Source organism: Loxodonta africana, chromosome 3 (genome assembly GCF_030014295.1).
Source record: "Loxodonta africana isolate mLoxAfr1 chromosome 3, mLoxAfr1.hap2, whole genome shotgun sequence".
NCBI classification, from domain to species: Eukaryota; Metazoa; Chordata; class Mammalia; order Proboscidea; family Elephantidae; genus Loxodonta; species Loxodonta africana.
The window spans coordinates 56,729,658-56,751,436 of NC_087344.1; the positions used below are offsets into that span (position 1 = coordinate 56,729,658).

At 39.1% G+C, this 21,779-nt stretch overlaps 1 protein-coding gene across 6 annotated transcripts in view; it reads right to left on the reverse strand.

Annotated features, from left to right (window-relative positions):
* USP48 (ubiquitin specific peptidase 48) overlaps nucleotides 1-21,779 on the reverse strand; it is a 111,079-nt gene that overhangs the window by 23,772 nt on the left and 65,528 nt on the right. For all 6 annotated transcript variants that reach the window (XM_023551941.2, XM_010593024.3, XM_064281430.1 and 3 more), the window contains 7 exons: nucleotides 19,092-19,163; nucleotides 3,294-3,418; nucleotides 3,019-3,141; nucleotides 2,664-2,725; nucleotides 2,285-2,395; nucleotides 860-990; nucleotides 411-517 (listed from right to left, as the gene is read on the reverse strand). In XM_023551941.2, coding sequence (XP_023407709.1) covers nucleotides 411-517; nucleotides 860-990; nucleotides 2,285-2,395; nucleotides 2,664-2,725; nucleotides 3,019-3,141; nucleotides 3,294-3,418; nucleotides 19,092-19,163 — 731 coding nt within the window. The remainder of the gene's footprint in view (nucleotides 1-410; nucleotides 518-859; nucleotides 991-2,284; nucleotides 2,396-2,663; nucleotides 2,726-3,018; nucleotides 3,142-3,293; nucleotides 3,419-19,091; nucleotides 19,164-21,779) is intronic.

Here is a 21,779-nt window from a genome sequence, read left to right on the forward strand (position 1 = left end):
GCAGCCTCCACCTCCATCAGTCTCTTTTCCCCTGCTTAATTTCCTTAAAAAAATGTGTTCCTTTGTGAAATCATCTTACGAATTTGTTAGTTTAGTCTTGGTCTTCTCTTTATCATGTGCACATGTCGAGAGTAGGTACCCTGTGTGACTTCACTGTATCCCCAGCATCAAGACCACCTCTGGCACACAGCTAACATTCAATAAATACATGCATATCAAATAGCTAACCAGATCCACATATAATCACATAACCATCCATTTTCAATTCTTGTCCAATTTCAATTCTGATGATGCCAAATATCTCTGAGGAAACAAAAACACAGTCCTCAGGAGTTCTCAGTAAAAATTTACCAGCAAGTCAAAAAACAATCTCAATCATTACTACTCAAGGCCACAAGAGGGATCAGTACCTTTTTATTATCCACAACTTTATGTACATAGATGGTGGCTTGAGTGTATTCCCGCAGGTCCCTCTGTTGCTGACACAATAAGCCTTCTCTGCATTCTGGACAGAGTTCTAAAAAAAAATGCAAAATAAAAGCGGCTAAGGAGTTACTGTCAAAGAACCAAAAATCAAAAACCACATATCAAAGTTACAAGTGAGTATTCATTTAAACATCAGCAATATTTTCTGATTGCTGTCTTCCGTTGTATGCAAATAAGGAAACCCATTTACTGTCAACAAATAAACATATAAATAATGAGATGAATACCTGGTAGTTCCTGCTTGGGGACTATTAGTTTAGACTACCCCATGATCTTTAATTTTAAGATGAGAATACGATATTCATATAACCCTTCCTTTTGCCTAAAATGTCAACTTTTAACTACAGAAATCATGGGCAGTATGAAAACTTACGAGGCTCAGAAGTATACTGTGTTTCTGAAGGGTTTACATCTCCCACTTCGCTTCTTGTGATTTTAATTACATGATCCACAACAAAGAGCTTTTGTATCATTTGCCACTCACTGGGCCATATGAGAGCTATACTGTGCAAAAAAACACAACATGCCTTAAGACACATGGCAATTAAGAGAACAGACTTCATTAGTCTCCTTAACAAAAATTATCAACATCGATATTTAATACAAAGAAATTAGAGGAAAAAGACACATCATGATCAGCAAAGAGGAGCAGTATTTTCACACAATGGAATGCTACAGCTGCAGTGAAGCTAAACAGACTGGAGTTACAGGAATCAACCTGTTAAATCTCAAACACAGAAGTGAGTAAATTAAGTTAGTTGCAGAAGAGTAATACGGTGTGATGCTATCTATGTAAAAATTTAAAATATGCAAAACATTACTATGTGCGTGTTATTTAAAAAATAAAAAACACTTTCTGGGGCTAATAATCCTCAACCTCATGACAGCGGTTCCATCAAGAGAAAAAGGGAAGGGGAAAGAGAAAGGAGGAATGGAAAGGAGGGAAAGTACTGAGGGGCCTTCAAATACATTTGAATTGTTTCATTTTTTAAGCTGGATGGTGGCACACATTTGTTTATTATATGTATCTTCTTGGATGCCTGTCATTTACAACAACAAAAAACAAAAGGAAAAAGGTAGGGGGGACCTAGAAGAAAACATGTATTAATGCTAAGCTCCCTTAAAGAACATTAAAGTACAGATATATGAATAATAAACTCCCTAACTCTAGCTTAATCTCAAAGGAATTTTTATTTATTTGCTTCAATTTTCTTTTTATGGTTTACTGGCAATGTCAGAGGCATTCCATCTTCTGTTACACAGTTATTTAAAAGTTATTTTAAAAGATAAAATAGGAACATCAGGAGCGAATTTCACAGATGAGCTCTTCTGGAAGTGGAACCAATTTTTTATTTTAAGGCCCTAGAATTCCAGGTGACCAGATCAGTGGCTTTGCTCTGAGCCACTTCCTCTTCATTTTCTGAAGCCTGGCAGCTGCAGAGAAATACAACCATAGCTGAGACACTGTGGGTTATGTGATTCTGGTAAAGAGTTCCACTTAGAGACACTGTACTAGTTACTGAAAGAGAAGGCAGAGCTGCATTAGCAGGAGCGGCAAGAAGCAGCATAAAGAGCAAGGTAGCCCTGGGTGGCCTCTTGCCTTTTATGGAGAAGCAGTCTCTTTTTTTAAAAGACAACTGCTCACTCTAATATAACACATAAAAGGAAAAAATAAAACCCACAATTCAGCAAAGGACTAGATTCTTAAAATAGACTGTTACGGTCAGATGAGAAATTTCCTAAACACACTTTATGAATCACTAGAAATAGAAAAATCACATGAAGAGAGGAAACTCACAGTTTAGAATCTTCTTTGGTCATGGAAGCAAATGTAAACATGAGCCCCCCGTGAGGACAGAGAAGAGCGCTGTTTCCAATCGATGACACAGGACTGCATCTTGTAGGCTTTCTATACAAATGAGACAAGGAAGAGAGTTATACCTCATCATTGTACGAACAGAGTATTTTTAAAGATAATTATTTTAAAACTAGAGATATATTTAAAAGGATATTATTAGTAATTGATTTTAGAATTATTTAACTTAACAGTAAAGACGGTTTTCAGTGTCTACTAGTAAAAGTAATTATGAAGGGTACCAATAACAGAATCCATCATTTTTTATCAAGATGACAGCCAACATCAACAAAAAAGAAAACAGAAAATGTTTAGTTTCTACCTAACAAATTTCCGCCATTCTTCTACAAAGAACTGTGACACAATGTAGAGGACATCCGTATCCTAGAACATGAAAATCACATGAAGATATCCATTAATTCACCACATTCTTGACATAAATTCCTTATGGCAAATGCTTGTCACATACTGTGGTTTTCCTTTTTCAAGTTTTATAAACAAAAGGGAAATTTAGCTATCTACCAAGAAATGGCAACGTAGAGTAAATCCTCCTAATCAGATAACTAAACAATTGAGAGTTAAAGGAGCCCTGGGTGGTTCTGATATAGCTCGCCAGGACTTTGGCAAGGGTCTTCAAAAGGTAAGATGGATTCTTTCCTTTGTGAGAATCATTATACCTCTGGCCAGTTACTGAGACAAGGTCTGTTTTTGTCCTGGAACAAATTCGGGAGAGAAGTCTTTTGCTCGTTAGCAATCATCTTATGTAAGGCTTCATTTTCTTCTCCTTCTCGTTCTAAAATCTGAAAGAGAATGAGGCAGATCCAGCATCTCCTGCTGACAGCACATGACTCGCCTCCTCCCCACACCCCCGTTAAAAGTACAATGTTAATACTCCTGGGAAGTCAATCCAGGGGGTGGTGTGCTCTTTCCACAGATGTCAGTAGTTCAGTACCTTGCACTGTGAACAGCATTCTTTGTAACTTGGAAACTCAGGAGCCTTTGGAAAGTACTGCTGCAGTTTGCTCCAAGCCTCTTTAGAAACAAGCCTTCTTTCATTTTCTGATATGCATAACTCCCCTGAGTTGGGAAGAAAAAAAAACATAGATATACGTATGTATATACACATATTATATACTCATTTGGGGGGGTCAACATATAGCCCCAAAGTCTACCTCCCATTTCTTAAACTTAAGTAAAATTAATAGGTACCCTTTTCTTTCTTTACGAAAGTGTTACGGGGTCGCCAGGAGTTAGAATGAAATCGATGGCAACTACTAACTATATTTCTATAATACCCTCCCTTACTTTCAAAAATCTCAAAATTTTTAATTTCATCTGATTCTTAAGGAGCTAGCCATTCACCCCAATTTTGTGTCCTTAATCTGGGTCTTTGGTTGAAAAATCAGGAGGTGACACCAAATGTGTGAGGCTGTTGCTATTGGTGTGTGCCACTGAGTCAATTCCAATTCATAGCGACCCTATATGACAAAAGGAGAACTGCCTCGTAGGTTTTCCTAGGCTGTGAACTTCTGGGGACCAGATCTCCACATCTGTTCTCCCACGGAGCCACTGGTGGGTTCGAATCGCTGACCTTGCAGCTGAGCATTTAACCATTGCGTCGCCAGGGTTCCTTTTTGTGAGGCTAGAACCACGCATTTTCTGTCTTTTTTCGTCCCAGTGAAGGCAGCAGTAAGAAGGGGCTTCCAGGGATGCTGGGACCTATGTCTCAAGCAGGAGTTATTAGTCTAACAAGACTTCACCTACTCCCACACTACTCAAGTGCCCCAATTTCCTGCAAACTTTTTTCCCATGTGAGTGTGCTGCTTTACAAAAATTATTCTGAGTTGGAATTGTATTTTTAAGGTGGTATCCAACCCTCACAGGTCCATTCTCTAATTAAAGTTAAGTAACACAGCAATCTACTGTTCAATCTAAAAACCAGCTCTAGACAAGTTCCAGTTTGTTTGCTATTACTACTGCCATCACCCCAACCCTCTTGGATCTTCCAAAATTGCAGAAGGGAACGAGAATAATACTAATCACCACTATCTTCTCTTTTCAGAAGATTACAGAAACATACAGATCAAGGCAGTCCACAATCTCAGCAGCCCCTCCTCAGTTTACAAATCTATACCGAGCTCTACAGGACCTTTCTCCCCACTCTACTCCTACCTTCATTTGTGGTTATATTTTCTACTGCTTCAGTAATTCCCAAATGATAGATTAGTAAACTGCACTTATCTAATTAATTATAAGGGTCATTACCTTGAAAACTAACCTTAAGTTTCTGAAGCCACACATTTATTTTTGCCTCCATGTGCAAGATATCTGCAGATTTAATACAAGTAATAAAGCCAGGGGCTTTCTAATATAGTATCATTCTTTGCTTTATGTGTTTTACATAGTAAGTTACCCAAACCTACTGCTGTCGAGTTGATTCCAACTCACAGCAACTCTACAGGACAGAGTAGAGCTCCCCCATAGGGTATTCCAAAGCTATAATCATTACAGAAGCAGACTGTCATATCTTTCTCCTGTGGAGCGAATGGGGAGATCACACCGCCAACCTTTCGGTTAGCAGCTAAACATTTTAACCATTGTGCCAACAGGGCTCCTTAACTGAGACTCAGACAGATTAAATAATATGCCCAGGATAACCACAGCTGGTGAATAACAAAGTTGGGATGTGAACTCAGGTCCATTTCATCCAAAATACATCATTTCTAATACCTCAAAATGCACCTTCTTATCTTTCAATCCTCACCTCTTATTGAGCTTTGAATAACACTAAGAAAGACTTGCTTTAGTAAACTTATCACTAGAGAAAATAGGTCACAATGTAAAAACTTTCTTTTTGAGTAGAACGTTAACTTAAATTTCCTGAGGCTATGAAAACTTACTCTAATATGCCTATTCCAAGACACAGTTAGGGAATTAATTTTTAAAAAAGGTTAAGTGGATTATCAAGCCCTAATTTAGTATATCCTTATGGTGAAATACAATGCAACCATAAAAAAGATTAAGGTAGATCTCCATGACCTGATTTAAAAAGAACTGGAAGGCACTTAATAATTTTAAAGAGGTTTCCTTTTTTTAAAAAAAAAAAAAATATTCTCCCTATGTTTGGTATGACCCCATCTTACTCAGGAAAGGACCAGAGAATAAAGGAAACAATAACACAGTAATATTATTTAATATGTAAGTTTGTAGAAGATTCCACAGAGACTATCGATGTATCGATTCTTGTTTTGATATGTGTGGTACTTTTACTTTGTTGTTGTTAGGTGTCATCAAGTTGGTCCCAACTCACAGTGACACTATAGGACAGAGCAGAGCTGCCCCACAGGGTTTCCAAGGAGCGGCTGGTAGATTCAAACTGTCAACTGTTTGATTAGCAGCCATACCTCTTAACCACAGCGCCACCAGAGCTCCTGTCATTAAAGGAAAATGCAAATATTTTCCATAATTGAGAGTGGCAGGAAATTGGTTAAGACTGCACCCTGTCAAAGCAGAAAACTTGCGAAACCTGGAAAAACAAAGCAGTCCCATCCAATTCCAGCTCTCATAGGTTTCACTTTATCATGAAAATGGCAAAGAACCAGGCAAAGTTCTGTTCTGTTATGCATAAGGTCGCCATGAGTCAAAGCCAACTTGATGACACCTAATAACAACTTCTACCAACATCATCAACACATCTCTAGAAGCAGATTTTAATATAAACTTAATGAGCGAAATGGGTTTCTGAGGTCAGATATCCTGACCCTGGAAAACCTGACACTGCTGACACAAACGATGTACATAAAAACAACAAATATAGAGAACTATCCTTTTTAAAACACCAGATAACAAAGTACAACATCAAAATGCCACTGAGTTGTACCAACAGCCAACATTTTCAACGTAGAGAGACTGAAAGCACTCCCCTGAAGAATGGGAATCAGGCAAGGATGCCCTTTATCACATCACCACTCCTATTCAACATTGTACTGGAAGTCCTAGCTAGAGTAACAAGACAAGAAAGGGAAGTAAAGGACATCCAAAGTGGTAAGGAAGAAGTAAAACTCCCTATTCACAGATATAATCCTAAACACAGAAAATCCCAGAGAACCCACAAGCTACCGGAACTAACAGAAGGATTCAGCAATCTGGCAGGATACAAGATCAACATACAAAAATCAGTTGGATTTCTCTACACTAACAAAGAGAACTTCAAAGAGAAAATCAGGAAAACAATACCATTTACAATAGCCCCCCAAAAGATAAAATACTTATGAATAAACCTGACTAGGAATGTAAAAAACTTATAAAAATAAAACTACCAAACATTACTGCAAGAAACCAAAAGAGATCGTCATAAATGGAAAAACACACCATGATCATAGACTTAACATTGTGAAAATGTCAACACTACCCAAAGCAAACTATAGATATAATGCAATTCCAATCCAGATTCCATCAACATTCTTTAATGAGATGGAAAAACTAATCACCCACTTTATATGGAAAGAGAACCCAAATAAGTAAAAACATTATTGAAAAAGAAGAACAAAGTTGCAGGATTCACACTACCCAATCTGAGAACCTCCTACACAGCTGTAATAGTCAAAACAGCCTAATACCGGTATGCACAATAGACATATAGAACAATGGAACACAACTGAGAGCTCAGAAACCATCTATCCACCTATGGATACCCGATCTTTGACAGGGGGTAGAAGTCCATTAAATGTGGAAGAAATAGTCTCTTCAACAAATGATGCTGGCAAAACTGAATATGTATTTGCAGAAAAATGAAATAGGATCCATACCTCACCCCATACACAAAAACTAACTAAAATGGATCAAAGACCTAAACATAAAACCTAAAACTTTAAAGTTTGTCAAAGAAAACAGAGAGACAATGCTAGGGGCCCTAATTTATGGCATAAATAGAATATGAAGCCCAACTAAAACTGCACAAACTCCAGAAGATAACTGGGATCTACTAAAAATTAAACACTTTTATGCTCACCAAAAAACTTTTCCAAGAGAGTAAAAACAGAACCTACAGATGGGGAAAAAAATCTTTGACAATGATTTAACTGATGACAGTTTAATCTCTTAAAATACACAGAAAACTTCAGTAACTCAACAATGAAAGGACAAACAACCCAATCAAAAAATGGGCGATGGACATGAACAGACATTTCACCAAAGAGGACATTCAAGTGGCCAGCCAATACAAGAAAAGATGCTCGTGATCATCAGCCATTAGGAAGATGAGGTACAAATCAAAACCACAATGAGATACCATCTCTCCCCTTTAAGAATGAAACTGACTAAAAATTCAGAAAACAGTAAATGCTGGCGAGGTTGTAAGGAGGCTGGAACTCTCATACACTGCTGGTGGCAATGTAAAACGGACAACTGCTATGGAAAACAATATGGCACTTTCTTAAAAAGCTAGAAATAGAAATATTGTTTGATCCAGCAATCCCACTCACAGGAATATATCCTAGAGGAATAAGAGCCGTCACATGAATAGACATATGCACGCCCATGTTCACTGCAGCATTATTCACAACAGCAAAAAGATGGAAAAAACCTAAAACGCCTATCAACATATGGATAAATTATACTGCATACAACGAAATACTATGCAACGATAAAGAACAACAATGAATCCGTGAAACATCTCACAACATGGATGAATCTGTAGGGCATTAAGCTGAGTGAAATAAGTCAATCACAAAAGGACAAATACCATATAAGACCACTATAACAAAAACTCAAGAAAAGGTTTACACACAGAAAGAAACAATTTTTGAAGGTTATGAGAAGGGAGAGGAAATCACTAACTAGATAGTAGAGAAGTGTTAACTTTAGTAAAGAGAAAGACAAAACACTATACAGGGGAAGTCAGCGCAACTTGACCAAGGTAAAGGAAAACGGGAACACGGGGGTGGGGGGCAAGGCAACCACAATAAATATTAGAGCATATTCAACCCTACAAAAACAGTAAAAACAAATAATAACTTACAAGCAGATACACAGTCACATACATATGCTGAATAGGGGAAAGAGGGCATATAGGAGTATGCCCACCTACTACTAGGGTGTGGACATTTGAACATACATGTTCGTATGTATATTCACATATATAATAGCACACAAAGGGGGCACAGTCAAAGAAACTTCCTAGACACATTCCAAATACCTTGAAGGACCCAGTTATTGGGGCTGAGGGCACTGGACCATGGTCTTGGGGGACATCTAGGTCAACTGGCATAAAATAGTTCATAAAGAAAATGTTTTATTTCCTACCATGGTGAGTACTTTCTGGGGTCTTAAAGGCTTGCGAACAGCCATCTAAGGTACATCTACTGGTCCCATTCTATCCAGAGCAAAGGAGAATGAAGAAAACCAAAGACACAAGGAAGATACTAGTTCAAAGGACTAATGGACCACATGAACCACACCCTAAACCAGCCTGAGACCAGAAGAACAAGATATTGTCTGGCTACCACCACCAACCACTGACAGAGATCACACTTGAGGGTCCTGGACAGAGCAGGAGAAAAACGTAGCACAAAATTAAAATTTACAAAAAAAGACCAGACTTACTGGTCTGACAGACACTAGAGGAACCCCTGAGACTATGACCCTTGGACACCATTCTAACTCAGAACTGAAGCTACTCCTGAAGTTCACCTTTCAGCCAAAGATTAGACAAGCCTATAAAACTGCCCTGGTGGAGCAGTGGTCAAAATGATGGACTGCTACCCAAAACGTCAGCAGTATGAAAGCACCAGCAGCTCCATGGGAGAAAGATGTGGCAGTTGGCTTCCACAGAGATTTACAGCCTTGAAAACCCTATGGGGTTGCTATTAATCAGAATTGACTTGACGGTAGTAGGTTTGTAAAACAAACAGTAACACATGTGAGGAACGTACTTCTTAGATCAATCAAGTATATGAGACCAAATGGGTAACATCTGCCCAAAAGCAAAGACGAGGAGGCAGGAAGGGACAGGAAAACTGGACAAATGGAAACGAGGAACCTGGGTAGAAAGCGGAGGAGTTCTGACATGTTGCAGGGATTACAACTAATGTCATGAAACAAATGGTGCATAAATTTTTGAATGAGAAACTAATTTTCTCTATAAACTTTCACCTAAAGCACAGACACAAAAAGCCACTGAGTTGCAGATCAAGCTAAAAGTCAAAAAAAACATAGTGATTGTGTATAGTTTTTTGAGGCTGAGGAGAGCAGAATGAACCCTGAAATTATATCAACTCTGTCACGCCTTCTGGTCAAAACTGTCTTCACTGAAATGACAAGAGAAGACAAGAGGTGAGAATGCAAAGCAAAAGGCAATGAGCTAATAAGGGGTAAGATGACAATCTGAGTTCTGGCACACCAACTTCTTCCAGACTGGCAGCAACAAGCAAGAAACTTAGTATTTTGCTGTTGACTCCTCAATTCTCAAACTAGAGGCACTTATCATACGCACACATCTGTGCTGTGAAGGTAAAATAAAAGCTGGTATTAAAGCATCGTTAGAGAAACTAACCTACATTTGGCTATTTGTTCTCCTCCTTTTCCCCTTTATTTACTCCTGCTGTCCACCACTTAAGAGGTCTCATCTTCTTTCACAATAGTGTAGGGAGAGACAAACTGGGAGGTAAGGGTGATGCAATGGGAAGAAGAGATGGGCTTGGGCTGCACACAAAACTGAGTCCACATCCTGAGATGACGTCTTCCTAGTTGTGTGGCCTGTAAAATTAGAATGCCACTCATCTTAAATGCTACGGCGCAGTGAGGTAATGTCCAAAAAGAATACAAGCAATACAAGTGACAACTATTATTACTGGTGTCATGAAGGAACCATGCTATGAATATGCAAGTGTGGGAGTCAGGGCCAAGATGGCAGAACAGTCAGATGCTTCATGTTGTCCCTCTCACAACAAAGACCTGAAAAAAAAGAAAACTGAACTGGATATCTATGACAATCTAGGAACCCTAAGCACCAAAGACAAAGCTGAAGAATCGGACTGAGTGACAGGTGGATGGAAAGACAACTGAAAAACAGCAGAAATGGGGAGTTACCAGATCAGCAGATTGCCAGCACCCTGCTAGGTGAACTTGCACTGCGCAGACATACTGAAGCAAACAACAGCATCCCAAACCGAAACCTACTTCATCTAGTGAAGCTAAGCAGCACCGACTCTCCACACACCTCCGTCAACAAGGAGGAGCGACACCCGACCTGCGAAAGCTAAGCGCGAGTTCCAAACCCACCACCCACCACGCACACCATACCCCTTCCTCTACCAGGGCTCCACAGCCAAGGAGCACTCCCTTCTCGTCATCCAACCCCCTCCACACTCCAACACCAGTCCGCAGGCATTCAACACCACCACACTCCCTAATCCATCTGGAGGCAAACTCCCCTTCACCCAGCAACTGGCATGGGGGGGTTCATGGGCTTGCAGCACCCTTCATGCCCACCAATCACCCACACCAGTGCCTTGTTGACTAACCCAACACTGCTGCCCTCATTAGGAACAAAACAGGCAGGGCTACCAGCTGAAGCCCATTTCTACCTGCAGCAGCCAAGGGGACCTAAAGATTTGTAGCATTCAACACTGCTCCACCCCCTGAAAAGGGGCCTCATCAACCCATATCCAGGGCCTGAGAACCAGTGGAGTCCACCAACCTCTCCAGCCAATGGGACCCAGCACCAAGAACCAGCTGCACTACCCACCCCCTTGTGCTCTAGTGGATGGGGGCATGCCCTCCATCCAGGCAAATGGGGCAGCGGATAGCCTCCTTCCTTGCCCCCACTGCAACCAGATACCTGTGCCTGCTCCAGACATCCCCTCGCAGCCCTGCTCGCCCAGGACTGTAGGTGAGAGTCTCTGTACCACACGCCTAGTGACCAACGACCTGGGCGCCTGCGCCGTGACCAACTGATAAGCAGCACAGCACACATGCAATACCCTGCACCCATGGCCAGGTGACCGGCAGGGCAGATTTATCACCTCCTTCCTCTTCAGCAGCCCCACAATAGTGAACAGACTCCCAGCGCTCACACATCTAGTAGTTGTTCCAATCACCTGGAGACAAGAGGTGAAAGCTTCAAAAAGGACACATTAAAGATCAAAGTTACACACACACTACTTGGACATATCAAAACTAAAATTCAGGACACAGTAAAAAACAACACAATAAATAAATGAATATAATAACTCATTGATGCCTCGGACACAATAGTCAATATCAAATCACATAAAGAAGCAGGACCTTGGAAAGCGATTTGGGACTTCCTTAAAAAGCTAGAAATAGAACTACCATACGATCCAGCAATCCCACTCCTTGGAATATATCCTAGAGAAATAATAGCCTTTACACGAACAGATATATGCACACCCATGTTCACTGCAGCACTGTTTACAATAGCAAAAAGATGGATGCAACCCAGGTGACCATCTACAGATGAATGGATAAATAAATTATGATATATTCACATAATGGAATGCTATGCATTGATAAAGAACAGTGAGGAATCTGTGAAACATTTCATAACATGGAGGAATCTGGAAGGCATTATGCTGAGTGTAATTAGACAGCTGCAAAAGGGCAAATATTGTGTAAGACCACTATATAAGAACTCGAGAAACAGTTTAAACAGAGAATATTCTTTGACGGTTACGAGAGGGGGGAGGGAAGGTGGGTGGGAGAGGGGTATTCACTAATTAGATAGTAGATAAGAACTATTTTAGGTGAAGGGAAAGACAACACACAATACAGGAATGGTCAGCACAACTGGACTAAACCAAAAGCAAAGAAGTTTCCTGAACAAACCGAAAGCTTTGAAGGCCAGTGTGGCAGGGACTGGGGTTTGGGGACCATGGTTTCAGGGGACATCTAGGTCAACTGGCATAACAGAATCTATTAAGAAAACATTCTGCATCCCACTTTGGAGAGTGACGTCCGGGGTTTACACACTAGCAAGTGGCCATCTAACACGCATCAACTGGTCTCAACCCACATGGAGCAAAGGAGAGTGAAGAACACCAAAGACACAAGGTAATCATGAGCACAAGGGACAGAAACGGCCATATAAACCAGGGACTACATCAGCCTGAGACCTGGAGAATTAGATGGTGTCTGGCTACAACCGATGGCCCCCCTGACAGGAACACAACAGAGAACTCCTGAGGGAGCCGGAGAGAAGTGGGATGCAGACCTCAAATTCTTGTAAAAAGACCAGACTTAATGGTCTGACTGAGACTAGAAGGACCTTCTGTTAGCCCAAGACGGGAACCATTCCCAAAGCCAACTCTTCAGACAGGGATTAGACTGGACTATAGGATAGAAAATGCGAATGGTCAGGAGTGAGCTTCTCGGATCAAGTAGACACATGAGACTATGCGGGCAGCTCCTGTCTGGAGGGCAGAGGGGGTCAGAAGCTGACCAAATGGACACAAAAACAGAGTGCGGAGAAGGAGTATGCTGTCTCATTAGGGAGAGTATGGTGTATATAAATTTTTGTATGAGAGACTGGCTTGATTTGTAAACTTTCACTTAAAGCACACACACAAAAAAAAAGTACTAAAAAAAAAAAAAAAATACGGGGGCTTGAGTCAGGAGCTCCTTAGTCCTCAAAGTGACATCTTTGCTTTTTAAAACTTTCAAGAGGTCTTGTGCAACAGATATGCCCAAAGCAGTATGTCATTTGATTTTTTGCCTGCTATTTCCATGGGTGTTGATTGTGGATCCAACTAAAATGAAGTCCTCCACAACTTCAGTATTTTCTCCATTTATCATGATGTTGTTTATTGATCCAGTTGTGAGGATTTTTGTTTTCTTCACGTTGAGGTGTAATCCATACTGAAGGCTGTGGTCTCTGATCTTCATCAGTAAGTGCTTTAAGTCTTCTTCACTTTCAACAAGCAAAGTTGTGTCATATGCATACCACAGGTTGTTAAGAAGTCTTCCATCAATCCTGATACAACATTCTTCTTCATACAGTCCAGCTTCTCAGATTACTCACTCAGCATACAGATTAAATAAGCACAGTGAAAGGATAAAATCATGATGCACACCTTTCCTGATTTTAAACCACGCAGTATCCCCTTACTCCGTTTAAATGACTGCCTCTTGGTCTATGTACAGGTTCCTCATAAGCACAATTAAGTGTTCTGGAATTTTCATTCTTCACAATGTTACCCATAATTTGTTATCCACCCAGTTGGATGCCTTTGCATAGTCAATAAACACAGGTAAACATCTTTCTGGTATTCTCTCCTTTTAGTCATGATTCACCTGATACCAGCAATGATATTTTCCACGCCCTCTTCAAAATCTGGCTTGAATATCTGGCAGTTCCTGTCAATGTACTGCCGAAAATGCTTTTGACTGATCTTCAGGAAAATTTTCTTGCATGTGATATTAATGATATTATTCAATAATTTCCATATTCTTTTGAATCACCTTTCTTTAGAAGGGGCACAAATATGAATCTCTTCCAGTCGGTTGGACAGATAGCTGCCTTACAAATTTCTTGACATAAAGGAGTGAGCACTTCCAGTGCTGCATCCATTTGCTGCAATAATCGCAACTGGTATTCTGTCAGTTTCTGGAGACTTGTTTTTCCCCAATGCTTCAGCGCAGCTTGGATTTCTTCCTCCAGTACCATCGGTTCTTGATCATACGCTCTCTCTTGACATGGATGAATGTTGACCAATTCTTTTTAGTACAGTGACTTTGTGTATTCCTTCCATCTCCTTTTGATGCTTCCTGCGTCGTTCAATTTTCTGCCCATAGAATCCTTCAAAATTGCAACTTGAGGCTTGAGTTTTTTCTTCAGTTCTTTCAGTTTGAGAAATGCTGAGCGTGTGACACCATTTTGGTTTTCTATCTCCAGGTCTCTGCACATTATAATACTTTACTTTGTCTTCTTGAACCACTCTTTGAAATCCTCTGTTCAGCTCTTCTACTTCATCATTTCTTCCATTCAATTTAGCTACTCTGTTCAACAGCACGTTTCAGAGTCTCTTCTGACATCCATTTTGCTTTCCTTCCTGTCTTTTTAATTACCTCTTGCTTTCTTCATGTATGATGTCCCTGATGTCATTCCACAACTCATCTGGTCTTTAGTCATTAGTGTCAATTCCTAAGATGGACTCTAAATTCAGATGTGATATACTCAGGGTTTTATTTTGGCTCTTGTGGACTTGATCTAATTTTCTTCTTCAGCTTCAACTTGAATTTGCATATGCACAATTGATGGTCTGCTCCACAGTTGGTCCCTGGCTTTGTTCTGATGGATGATACCGATTTGATTCCTGTGTATTCTACTTGGCGAGGTCCATGTGTATAACTGCCATTTACACTGTTGAAAAAAGGTATTTGCAATGAAGAAGTCATTGGTCTTGTAAGATTCTACCATGCATCATTTCTATCACCAAAGCCATATTTTCCAACTATTGACCCTTCGTCTTTGTTCCCAACTTTAGCATTCCAATCACCAGTAATTATCAATGCATCTTGACTGCATGTCTGATCGATTTCAGACAGCAGAAGTTGGTAAAAATCTTCAATTTGTTTATCTTTGGCCTCACTGGCTGATGTGTAAATTTGATTATTAATTGTATTAACTGGTCTTCTTTGTAGGCATATGAATATTATCCTGTCAGTGACAGCACTTTTTTTCTGGATAGATCTTGAAATGTTCCTGACAGTGAATGCTGGGTCACTCCTCTTCAATGAGTCTTTCCTGGCATAACAGACCACATGACTGTCTGATTCAAAATGGCCAATACCAATCCCTTTCAGCTCAGTAATGCTTAGGATATCAATGTTTATGTGTTCCATTTCACTTTTGACGAGTTCCAATTTTCCTAGATTCATACTTCATACGTTCCATGTTCCAATTACTAAAAGATGTTTGCGGCTGTTTCTTCTCATTTTGAGTCGTACCACATCAGCAAATAATAAGGTCCTGAAAGTTTGACTCCATCTGACTCATTAAGGTCCACTCTGCTTTGAGGATACAGCTGTTTTGCAATTGTATTTTATGTGCCTTCCAACCTGAGGTGCTCATTTTCTGGAACTCTATCAGACAATGTTCCACTGTTCATTTGTAAGGTTTTCACTGGCCAATTTGTTCAGAAGTAGACAACCAGGTGCTTTACCCTAGTGTCTTAGTTTGAAAGTTCCCCTGAAGCCTGTCCACCAAAAGTGACCCTGTAGGTATTTGAAAAACCGGTGGCAAAGATTCCAGCATCACTGCAACACACAAGCCACCACAGTATGATAAACTGACAGACATGTGGTAGAGGAAAAAAAAGATTTATTCCTAAGTACTTTGTGGAAGGTAAAGTACTTAGGAATAAATCTAACTAGGGATGTAAGAGACCTGAACAAAGAAAACTACAAAACACTACTGCAAAAAGCCAAGAGAGACGTATTACCATGGTCAAGGACAAGAAGACTCAACGTTGTGAAAATGTCAATTCTACCCAAAGCAATCTACAGATACAATGCAATCCTGATCCAAATTCCAACAGCATTCTTTGACAAGATGGAGAAATAAATCACCAACTTCACATGGAAAGGGAAGAGGCCCCAGATAAGTAAAGCATTACTGAAGAACAACAACAAAGCCGGAGGCCTCATACTACCTGATTTCAGAACATACTACACTGCCACAGTAGTCAAAACAGCCTGGTACTGGTACAGCAACAGATATATAGACCAATGGAACAGAATTCAGAATCCAGACATAAATCCATCCACATATGGCAGCTCATATTTGACAAAGGCCCAAAGTCAGTTAAATGGGGAAAACACAGTCTCTTTAACCAATGGTGCTGGCATAACTGGATATCCGTTTGCAAAAAAATGAAACAAGACCCATACCTCAAACCATGCACAAAAACTAACTCAGAAGGGATCGAAGACCTAAATATAAAATCTAAAGCTATAAAGATCATGGAAGAAAAAATAGGGACAATGCTAGAGGACCTAACACATGGCATAAGTAGTATACAAACTATAACTAACAATGCTCAAACAACAGAAGAAAAACTAGGCAACTGGGAACTCTTAAAAATTAAACATTTATGCATATCAAAAGACCTCCAAAACAGTAACAAGAGAACCTATAGACTGGGAAAAATTTTTGGCTACGACATATTCGATAAGGGTCTAATCTGTAAAATCTACAAATTACTCCAACACCTCAAAAATGAGCAAAGGATACGAACAGACACTTTTCCAAAGAAGAAACTCAGGCAGCTGACAGACATAAGAGGAGATGCTCGAGACCATTAGCCATTAAAGAAATGCAAATCAAAACTACAATGAGATACCATCTCACCGGACAATATTCGCACTAATCCAAAAAACACAAAGTAACAAATGTTGGAGAAGTTGCAAGGAGACTGGAAAGAACTCTTTATGTATGCTGGTGGGAATGTCAGATGGTACAATCACTTTGGAAAATGATACGGCACTTCCTTAAAATGCTAAAAATAGAAATATTATACACTCCAGCAATCCCACCCCTAGGAATACGCCCTAGAGAAATTAGAGCCATCACACGAACAGACGTTTGTGTGCCATGTTCACTGCGGCACTATTCACAATAGCCAAGAAATGGAAACAACCTAAATGCTCATCAACAAATGAATGGATAAAAAAAATCACAGGATACACAATGGAATACTATGCAACAATAAATAACGATGATGAATGGGTGAAACTTCTCACAACAAGGATGAATCTGGAGGGCATTATTAAGTGAAGTCAGTCAGTCAAAAGGACAAATATTGTATGAGACCACTATTAAAAGAACTCAAGAAAAGGTTTACACACAGAAAAAAAAATTTTTTTTGATGGTTACGAGCGTGGGGAGGAAGGGGAAGAGGAAGTCACTAACTAGATAGTAGACAAGTGCCAACTTGGTGATGGGAAAGACAACACACAATATAGAAGTCAGCACAACCTGACCAAAGCAAAAAAGCATACAAGTTTCCTAGACACATCCAAACACTTTCAGGGCTGAGTTAATGGGGCTGGAGGCTAGGGACCATAGTCTCAGAGGACATTTAGGTCGATTGGTGTAACATAGTTCAAAAAGAAAATGTTCTACATCCCACTTTGGTGAGTAGCGTCTAGGATCTTAAAAGCTCGCGAACTGCCATCTAAAGTACATCTATCTATTGGTCTTATCCCATCTGGAGCAAAGGACAATGAAGAAAACCAAAGATACAATGAAAATATTAGCGAAAAGGGCTAAAGGATCACATGTACCAGAGCCTCCACCAGCCTGTGCCCAGAACTACATGGTGCCTGACTACCACCACCAACCACTTACAGGGATCACAACAGAGTCCCAGACAAAACAGGAGTAAAAAATGTAGAACAGAATTCAAATTCATGAAAAAAGACCAAACTTACTGGTCTGACAGTCTCTGTCAGAGACTGGAGGAACCCTGAGACTATGGCCCCCGGACACTCTGCTAACTCAGAACTGAAATCACAAAGCCCATTTTTCAGACAAAGATTAAACAAGCCTATAAAATAAACAATAACACATGTGAGGAATGTGCTTCTTAATTCAATTAAATATCAGATATCAAATGGGCATCTCCTACTCAAAAGCAAGACTAGAAGGCAGGAAAGGAACAGCAACTAGATGAATGGACATAGGGAACCTGGGGTGGAAAATGCGAGCATACTGTGACATTGTGGGTATTGCAACGAATGTCACAAAACAATATGTGTATAAATTTCTGAATGGGAAATTAACTTGAGCTGTAAACTTTCACCTAAAGCACAATTTAAAAAAAAAAAGAGTGCTAGTGTGCACAGGGTTAAGTGTAAGACATCATCCACTGGTTCATAACGAACCAACTAAATGAGAACTAAAATTAGGGATTTATTAGGACCCACAGGAATTCTAGTATGAGCAATACACTTTTTTTTTTTTTTTGCATGTGGGTTAAAATATTACTATTAACTGGTATTCCAACTTCTCTGGATCCAATTTTTCTCAGGAAAGACTAAAAAGGGGAGAAATATGCAGTAGAAAGCTATGAAAAGCAGATACTGGTCAGATTTTCAGAGTGCTTCAAAAATTATGATTCATATATATAATGACTGTCTTATCTGATTATCATGCAAAATTTCTTACTAACGGTGAACACTAGCCAAAACCAAGTAAGAAATATGTAAATTAATTAAGATTAAGTAAGAATTTGGTATTTATTGTTTAGGGTACCTAGTACATAGTAAGTATTCAATACATTAGATTCAAAAAGAAGTTAAACCATAAATAGCCTTAATAATGATAAGAAATATACAAAGCCTGTCCTCAAAATGTTCAGACTGGAAAGACACAGTCATGGGGAATAACTGAAATTCTTTCCCTCAAATTGAGAAAGGCCCTCAATGTTACAAGATGACATAAAGCTCCTTCTTCAGTGATTTCCTCAGAAAATCAGAAAATTCTACTTTGTATTAAAAATTTTGTTGTTCATGTTGCAAGAAGAAAAACTGTGAGACGTTAGCATGAAAGCAGGCAGATGAAACTAACAGCTGAAAAAGGTAAGAACACAGAAACATTACAAGCACGACAGTTTAGAAAACCAGTTATCCACCATGACTGTCCCAGTGGGCCTAGTCTCCGAAAGAAGGTGGGAAAGGTTCAACAAAACACCTATGCTATTCAAAAGTTGGATGTACACATCTAGCTTACCATGTGGACACAGAATATCTTCATTAAAGTTTAATTCCTCTTCCTCTTCTTTTCTTTCTTCCTTTGATTCATCTGATCGAAAAAAAAAATACAGATAATACTGCATTAGCTGTTGTATTTAAAATTCAGAGTAACAAAAATAACTACTCTGCACGATTTCTGAACAAAGAAAACTTTAACATTCTGAAAATTTGACCCAAGTGATTTCTGCAAAGTTCTGTGAAAGTGTTAGATTTCATTTACTTAAAAGGAAAAAAAAAAAAACCTCGACGGATTTTTAAAGAATTAGGTTATGCAAGAAAATGTCTTTTTTTCAATTCGAAAAAAACTGACTTATCTGTCTATTAGCTCTAGTTAAGGTTATTCAGCATACTGTGTCATAACCAACTTAATCATCTACATGTCGTGCCATGTCATTTCCTCCTACCTACTCTTTCAGGGATGGAACAGAAAGTTTTAGAGGCTAATGAAATAAGGACATAACCTTTAACATCAAACAAAATATAATAAGAACTTTGCTTTTCTTATTAACATTTCTCTCCCAATAACTTCTTTTCCTACTTGTCTACACTGTGGAATTGCCCACATGTAGGTGTATATACCAAGAAAATAATAAAGAAGTTTTTAAGTATCAGGAGATTAGAATAGTCATCCATGGGTTTTCCAGGTTAAGTATACATCATAGTAAATTTTTAATATGCTTAATATAGACAAAGAATATTTATTAATCATTAAAAAAAACAAGTAGAAAAATGAGCAAAAGATGGACATGACCAGATAACTCTGCCCGCACATATACACACAAATAGCTTCTCAAATATATGAAGATGATCAACTCCAATTATAATTTTGAAAAACATAAGCCTCAACAATGCTAAGTCATTTTTCATTTATCTGACTGGAAAAGACTGATAACTGAGGTACTCCTTACTTTGACAAAAGCATGCAGAAACAATCATCCTAACGTACTTTCTAGAGGAAATTTACTAACATGTACCAGTATGTGTCAGCAGGTAGCAATTATACATAAGCATAATTCTCTGCTCAGAAATTTCTAGGACTTTATCTTCTAGAAATAACCTAAAAAAGTATGCAAACATTCAGTGCTTATACAGTGACTATAAAAAAACTAAGAATTGATCAAGTAAATTATAATATATCCACACAACAAAATGCGGCTACTAAATAAAAACAATTGTATGTCTCGACAGGGAAAGATGTACAATTGTGCGCTTATGAGCTCCATTATAAAGCCCCTATTTACAGTGATTATATACGGTGGGAGGGCTGTCAAGTTCTACTATGCATAATTCTGTACTGCTTCAAGCTTAAAAAATTTTTTTAAATATATTTTATATTGTTGTTGAGAATATACACAGCAGGACACGTACCAAATTAACAATTTCTACATGTACAACTCAGTGGCACTGATTACATTCTTCAAGTTGTGCAAACATCCTCACCCTCCTTTTCTGAGTTGTTCCTCTCGCATTAACATAAACTCACTGCTTCTTAAGATTTCTATCTCATCTTTCAAGTCACTGTTGTCAATCTGATCCCATACAGACAGTTCTAAAAAAAGCATAATGCTCAAGACAGACATTCTTTACTAGTTAAGCTGAGCTATTGACTGGTTTTAAGAAGATTTTAGGGGAGATTTCTGGTTTAAGGTTTAAAGATTATCTCAGGGCAACAGTTTTAGAAATTCACCAAGTCTCTGTGGCACCAGAAAGAGTGGAGTTCATGAGAATTTGAAATTCTGTTTACCATTTTCCCCCTTTTGATCAGGATTCTTCTATAAAATCTTTGATCAAAATGTTTAGTATGGTACCTGAGTACCAGCCAGTTCTCCTGGTCTCATAGCAAAGGATACAGGTGGTTCATGGAGGCAATTAGCCACCCATTCCATTTCTTCCTCTCCTTCTTCTGTTGCTCCAGGCAAATGGAGACCAACTAGATGGTTACTTGCAAGCTTTTACGACCCTAGGCACTATTGTAACAAACTAGGAGATAGAACAGAGGCACTACACATGATATTAGGCCAATTAACTGGGATATCCCATGAAGCCATGACCCTACGCCTCCAAACCAAGAAACCAAATCCTGTGGGGTATTTGGTGGTACAAAAGCAGCCTCAGCAGCTGCTCTTTTTATTGTTAATGTAAATATAATCTATCACACAATTTTTGCCAATACAACTTTTCACAGGTATACAGCTTACTGACAGCAAGTACGTTAATTCGCTGTGTAAACACAGCCTTAATGTGATTTTTTCATCGCTGAAACTCAGTGCTCTGTAAGTAGTAACTCTCCCTTTTTTCCTCCCTCCCACCTCTGAAGCTTTCACAATTTTTGAATGGGGAAGAGGAGAGCAATATTACAACACTCTGGAAACAACATGAAAAATGTTTTTAGATAGGCCAACACATCGAAAGACACTTTCTACTCTGGAATCCACCTTTACTTAAAATATGAAGGGTCACTCAAACCTTTTATTAGTGGTTACCAGAGGCTGACGAGAGGGGCAAGCGGGAATTATTACTTAAAGGGTGTGGAGTTTCTGTTTAGGGAGATGAAAATCACCTGGAAATAGACAATGGTGATGGCTGCACAACTTGGTGAATTGAACTAATGTCACTGAATTGCACACTTAAAAATGGTAAAATGGCAAATGTTTTTGTATGAGCT